This window comes from Sceloporus occidentalis, unplaced genomic scaffold, assembly GCF_023333645.1.
Source record: "Sceloporus occidentalis isolate IW3139 unplaced genomic scaffold, rSceOcc1.0.p SCAF_28, whole genome shotgun sequence".
Lineage (NCBI taxonomy): Eukaryota > Metazoa > Chordata > Lepidosauria > Squamata > Phrynosomatidae > Sceloporus > Sceloporus occidentalis.
The window spans coordinates 11,772,840-11,780,109 of record NW_028317008.1 but is presented as its reverse complement, the minus strand read 5'-3'; the positions used below and the strand labels follow the sequence as shown (position 1 = coordinate 11,780,109).

Below are 7,270 nucleotides of genomic sequence, written 5' to 3'. Positions count from 1 at the left end.
ATTAAACTGATGGTTGATAGAATGGGTGTAGGCTTTCTGAATGTTAGAGTGCCCTCATATGGTAGTGATCAGTTCCATACAATAATAACCTAACCTTTCTTGTCAAGATCACTATACATTTTCCATGGCCCCTTAAAACACAATAATTTAATCTCTAGAAGTTCTGCAACTAGGTCAGTGGGACAATATTTCTGCTTAGGGAGCTCATGAAGAACTTATTACTACATTTTGATTATATAGTGCCAGTAAATTTCTTAGGGCTACTACAATGCCAGCGAATGCAACTTTAACAATAACAATTTATGTTTGTGTGGTCTACAATATGTAGGAAAAACATGTGTGGAGCATATTAAATAAACAAGAATTATTGATACACCTATTTCCCGTCACTTGGGATTGAGGGAAGGCAGGGCCGGCCGAAGACTTAACGCCGCCTGGGGCGAAGTTTAAAATGCCGCCCCCCGCCGACGCCGGGGGGGCGGCATTATCTACCCCCCCACCGGTACTTACCCTTAAACAGTCCTGCGGCGAGTCTCCCTGTGCTGCCACGGTGCCGGCTTGTAATGCTGAGCGCCGGAAATTCACGTCACTTCCGGCGCTCTGCATTACAAGCCGGCACCGAGACCGAACAGGGAAACTCGCCGCAGCGGAGAGAGAGAGGGGCGCCGAGCGGGTAAGCGAAAACCACTCGGTGCCCCTCTCTCTCTCCTCCGCTTCAAAAAAAACAAAAAAAAAACGCTTGGGGCGGCAAAGTGCCGCCCCTTCTGAAGTGCCGCCTGGGGCAATTGCCCCAGTCGGCTCCATTGTAGGGCCGGCCCTGAGGGAAGGTCATGTGAACTGTAAACGATTACAGAGGGTATCATGGTGGATTTACAAGATACATAATATTTGTCTGAATGGTCTCAATGAGGGATAAGTATACTCCTTTCCTTAAGGAGCGAGATATTAGGAGGGATTTAATATTAAATTTGTCAGCGCTTGGATAGCATCATATGGTTTCCTATTAAGTATACGTATGTATGATGGAGTAACTGTATTGTTTTTGGCACTCACTGCAATATCCGCTTTACGCTTTAGATCCATAAGGCAGATAGGGTTACATCTCTGATTTTCTATTGTGGGAATTAATCTGATATTATAAGTGTAAACAATCCTTTGAATACATTAATTATCACATAATTTAATGACATAATGATTTATCTGCCGAGAGAGCATTTGCTTCACAGCCTTGGTTCCGCAAAACGTGACTACACGTGGTCACATTAAGAAATGTTTATTGTATAAATACTCATAATTTGTATATCAAACAATATTATGATCTAACTCTTTAGATTACTCTTTTGCCTGCGTCCCTTTTGTCCTACTGTCCTCTAGGCCCCTTTGCCTGCATTGGATTTATTGTCTGTCTGCCACCTGTTGTATTGACCTTTGACATACTTTGGATTGGCCTTTTGTAGGTCTTGATATCTATTCACTGTCTATTCTACTTGTCACCACAGTTAGTGGATCGCCTCCCATGGTCAAACAGGACTAGGCTCGCCTTCTGCTAAACCAATCAGCAAAGCATCTGACGTAACAAGGTAGGGCAGAGTTTGAACCCTGGGTTTCCCTTTAAAACCACCGCCAAACTACCTATGACCAAAGTTTTAGTCAATCCTACTTGTTTATCCTGTTCATGCCTATAGATTTATTGAGAGAGAGAAACAGATTGTTTCAGCCTGTTCTAGAGAAAGGTTTAAGGACAGTCTAAATTACCAATATGCGGGGTAAGTAGGGCTCTGCGCGAAACAGGGATTAGAATTGTTGGTGGCTAGTACTTTTAAGTATGCTTTCCCTAGGAATTAGCTCCCAAAGCTATTTCGTTACCAGATGCTAATTTAGATAGCTTGGCAAACCCTGAATTTAAGGATCATCCTACAACTTGAATTTAGCTTTGTATTACACTTTATATCATTAGATACATTAACCCCTTGACAATTGATGTGCTAGGCATGTAATTGAAATGCATTCTTTTGAGGACTGTTGGTTAAACAAGCATTCAGCAACTCCAAAAGCTGCTCCAGGGGCCCGTGGGATTGCTCCATATATATATATATATATAAAAAAGTAACATACACAAATAATTATCCTGTTGTCACTATTAGGGGAATCATCCAGTTCCAAAAAATGTAAAACAAAATAAAAAATAAAATGCTTAGTTTTATGAGCAAGTCCTAAAATCAGCACTGTATCTTCCCCAAAATCTTGGCATGTAAAGTGTTAAAATACCAGCATTTGAAATTTGAGGTGTCTACTTTTCAAAAATCTATGGCTTGACGGGGTAAACTGAATAGGCCAAGTTCAAAGGTGTCAAAATTCCAGTTTGAAAAATGGAATTGTTCATGTCCCAAGTTTTATCCCTGACAACTGGACAACATATGTATGGGTGGTAACACTGTACTCAGGAGCTGTTTTGGAACACATATTTAGGTGTTGTTTGGCACTGACATATACTAGAAGCTGTAATTTAATACCTGAAGCACAATGTGTATGAAAAATACTACTACATTGTAGGCTGGTGGTAGAATTAGCACATGGAAAGAGTTAAAATACCAACATTTAAAATACATATAGGTTCTCTGTTTTTTTTTTTTTTATAATGGTTTGATGGGGTAAATTGAAATTGACCTGGTTCAAAGATGTCCAAAGATGGGGGCAGGATGACCGGACGTCAAAATTCCAAATTTAAAAAATATGCACCTCCCAAATGTGGGATTTTAGCCCCCAAACCCAACAAACCTATGCAAGGGTGGTATCACTGTAGTCAGGAAATGTTGTTGAACACACATTGCATGTTGTTTGGCTGTGACACATACTAGGAGCTATAAATCCATAATTAAAGCACAACATGTGTGAGGGAAAAAACCCACAAAATGTTGGCAAGGTCTGTTGGTAGAATTAGTACACAGAAAGAGTTAAAATACAAACATTTGAAATACCCCAAGGAGTCTAGTTTTTCAAAATATATGTTTTGATAGGGAAAATTGAATTGGCAGGCTTCAAAGATGTCTCAAACAGAAGAAGGGAGGGACCAGAAAACTGAAATGTGCATGCCCCAAACAATAGGTTGTATGTGTGTGGACACACAATGCCATTTTTATTTTAAGATGAAAGTCAAAATACCTCATGCTGTTATTACAACTGGCAAGAAGTGTTGAGCTGGTCCTGCGTAATTCAATGTGAGATGAGGCATTGCATTCATTTAATCATGTATAAGGGCCAGCCAATGTTAGGAGCTACCTGGAGTTGGAATCGGTATAACAGTCCACAATATCAGAAGGCAGGTGGCAGACAAGGGAAATCCAAAAAGCAATCCAGGGGTCAGAACATCAGAGGAAGAAGGCTCCGTGACATCATACTTACTATGAATCTTAAGATACTGTCATATTTCAATTGTGTTATACTAGTACTTATGCCAATTTAGCACTGTTAGATCAGCAGTTTCCCAAAGAAGCAGTTACAAAATTCACATTTCTAGGAGGAAAAAAAAAGTCAGTAGAGGGTGAGGAGGTAAGATTATTTCATTTAAAATCAATGGCAGAATGGGCTCCATGTTCCTTTTAAAAATAAATTTGCCCCGGGGTGTTCACAGGCCTGGATAACATTTATCATTATGTGTGACAATGATGGTAGTGTCTTAAGTTACAGCGCTAATGAGATGAAGAAACCAATAAGATAACTCGAAGTCACCGATGTCTTTGAATACAGGATGAGTGTTCGGACTTTTTTTTTTTACATAAATAGAATAAATACATGGTCATTATTTCGCACGTCCAAGTTACTTTTGTTGGCATGCTCAGCTCTAACATATCCTGCTTCCCACAATTATTGATCAATGTGCAGAAATGTTTTTTCAAGAGCATGTATAAAGGCTTGCTTCTGCTGTATTCTAAATTGCCGGTACCATTCCAAAAGTCTTTTCCTTCTTTGGATCTTTTCTTGTAAGCTCATAGTTTTCTCTTTTTGCAAAATATCAGGAAGTTCTTTCCAAGACTTAATGAAAATAAATGGAGCCCCCATAGACTTCAGTAATTGCAAAGGAGCATTGCTATACACAGAAGAATTTCCACACTCCCCTGGTGTCATGACATCTTCTACAACTGGAACAGAGCCATAGGAGCAGGCCTCATAAATTCTATAGCATTCAGTGTTTACACCAACAGGGCTTAATGTCAGGTCACTTTGGAGGAGCGCATCATGATAGCTTTTAAGACTTGCATTTGTCTCTTGAGGTTGCCATCTATATAAAAGAATACAAATGCACTAAAGTATACAATAATAGGATGTATGGTCCAAATAAATAAACAAAAACAGCGGGGGTTATAAATAAAGAATTCATCACAAGTGAACTGAAGCAGTCAAGTACTTACTGTTCTCTGGGTAAAACCCAGCAAAGTTGGCCAAGTCTCTCTTTCTTCAAGACATCCACAATGGTTTCTCTAGATGAATTTTTATATACAGTTCCTATGAAATTGCACAAGTATGGACGCACCTCTTGAACCATGGACCAACTTGGCTCAACAACAGGGAAGTTTCTGTACCTAGGAAATCGGAACATGCAATGTTATACACTACCGATTGCTAATAACAATTGAAACCAGAATAAAGTTTCTATATATATAGCTGTGCAAGAAAAAAAACACCCATGAAATGCATCAGTAACTGGATCTAAGCAAAAACAGATCAGTGAATACTGCACAAATTAAGTTGTAAAGCTACTAACACCACCAGTAACCACTAGCAGTGTATGCATACTACTTACGTAGCCACCCCCAGGGGCCATTGATAAACATCATCTTCATTAATCCATGTGGAGTCATAGACAACAAATAGAAGATCCACAAACCCCCCATGTTTTTTCATGTAGGGGAGAAGCCACTCATTATTGCACTGCTCACTTCCAAGCAGCACAACAGCCACGTGTTGGAGTTTATGGTTTTGCACCAAGGTCTGTGTGTAATGCAACCACTGAGATGCAAAGGAAATCTTGGCTTCTTCTCGTCCGTTGAGAACCAGCACTACATTATCTGCTTCAACTGAAAAGTACCCAGGAACAACTGCGGGGCCTGTGATAAAGCTGCAAACCATGAAATAGGAAAACAAAATCAGTATTTTGCTGTGTTTTTTCCTCCCAAAGACTTTTAAATTTGTTATATGAATGAAAAAACTGCCCTTCTAGAAATATATATATATTATAATGGGAACCTTATTAATAGGATGGCACTAGTTTCACACTACCCACATTTTGAGACAAAGTGTCTGTCTAGTCACCAAGGGATGACCCTTCTAACCCATGTGATTGCTTTACAAAGCAAACTCTCCTAGGTTCCCCCATTCCTCAGGTTTAGTCCTACAGATATGCAAAAAATCATTTTTAGCCAGGGTTACTCAAGTTAGTTCAAATAAATGAATGATTCTACAGTGGTATTATACTCTCAGTGTAGGTAGGATTGGGCATGCCTTTCAAAATGTAAATACTTCTGGAGAATTTGCAAGATAGCTTCTCTTACATTCAACTTTTTTAGTAATTGCCTTTTATCTCCTACATGCAGAGTTGTAAATGTTTTTGACATAACAGGGCTGTATTAGTAGTAGTGTATAGCTAGCTTATCACATGGACACAGCATGGGAGTTTTCATTCTTGTTTTACATGTAAATATTAGAGTTAAAGTACATATTTTACTCAAGTGCTTATTAGTATGTAAAACAATACAACAAGTGTCAAAAGCATTTTAGAATGCAGAATTTATTATATTACCTTAAATCTGTTTTTCCAATCCTGAGCTTCCCTTCTCTCCATTGAGCATTAGCATCAACAGGCTCAAGCGACCCTCCCAAAATGTGCTGCCAAAGATAATGCCCTGAAAGTAAAAACATGTATCTATTTTCCATAATGTACATATGACAAAGCTCCATTTAAATCATGTTATGGCACCCAAATAATAAGAGCAAGAGGTACAGAATGTTAATTCATTAAATGCACCCTGGGACTGGACAGTTGCTACAGGCAGAATCTCTACACATGCTGTCCATGATGCTGTCCAATTATATTGTCCCTTCCTGCAAACTGGAATTGGTTGGCTAAAGCAAGTGCCATGCCATTACAAAAATAAAAAGAAGTCTAGCTTATTAATATTAATAATTAACTTAGCAACGCTAAAACATTACCAATAGCAGCCTTGCCCCAGATCTGGACACTCAGTTCTGCTGGTTCACGTTGAGATGCACGATTTAATATTTGCTTAAGTTTATTCTCTTGTTTCTTATGAAAAACATCCTTATCGCTTTTTCCTTCGTCTCCCCAAGGATTCCACTCCTCTTTGCCCGGGTAAAATGCCACTAATCAAAATAAAAATCCATAATTCTGACATTGTTACTGCTGCTTATTTATACCTTCTCAGACACAAAATAATTATTGGTGCTGTATAAATAAAAGACATCATACATTTCCAGCGCTGATTACAATAGTGATGAAAAAGCATGGTGTGAATGCAGAGAGTAAAACACTTAGGTGTGTAGTTTAATAATGATTGCTTTAGGAATATACATGGAGACTGTTAGCTGCATGGAATGAGGACACTGTAATAAAAAAGCAATGTATTTCTTCGTGGACTCCCATGCCGACAGTTAGCATTTTCTCGGCTGCCTGAGCGGCATGGGAGTTGCTGCTGATGTTCCCTGTGCCAATGGAATACACCTAAAATAGGGTATTCCATAGTATGAGCAGCCGGACGCACAGACCGCGTACCTCTGGTGTCTCCTTCCTTCTTCTTCACCACCCTGTGCACCCGGGATATCTGGGAGGGTTTAAAGAATACATTGTAAGCCGCATAAAAGGAGAACAGACAGTACAAAAACACCAACAATGAGCAGAAACGCTTGCGGGTGAATCTCATGCTGCTGCCAGGTTACCCCATATCATCCACAGTAGCATCTCCGCCGGTTTCCTTTCAGCCGTGCGGCGCGTATGTAACGAGCATCCTGATTGGCTGCACAGCTAAACGCCGCATAACGCGCGAAGGAAAAAAAAAGAATCCACTTCCTGCATGGGATTACGATACGTGAGCTATGGTGCCTGTACCGCCGTATTGCTGATCACTAAGCCTGCGGCTCTATTTATGTAGGGATAACGAGGATAACAACCTAAATGCATCACTATTCTAAGTAGAAAAAGGGAAGGGTGAGCAACATATTGAGAGTTGTGCTAGTCAACGTTTAGTGACTAAGCGGA

At 39.7% G+C, this 7,270-nt stretch overlaps 1 protein-coding gene across 1 annotated transcript; it reads right to left on the bottom strand.

Annotated features, from left to right (window-relative positions):
• Positions 1 to 3,864: 3,864 nt before the first annotated feature.
• Positions 3,865 to 6,935, bottom strand: LOC149299823 (ribitol-5-phosphate xylosyltransferase 1-like). Its single transcript, XM_089486233.1, has 6 exons — positions 6,788 to 6,935; positions 6,208 to 6,378; positions 5,798 to 5,900; positions 4,802 to 5,116; positions 4,410 to 4,580; positions 3,865 to 4,279 (listed from the first exon to the last, which is right to left on the bottom strand). Exons 1-6 carry the CDS (start codon positions 6,933 to 6,935, stop codon positions 3,865 to 3,867), a joined length of 1,323 nt encoding a protein of 440 aa, XP_089342359.1.
• Between the last annotated feature and the right edge of the window lie 335 nt (positions 6,936 to 7,270).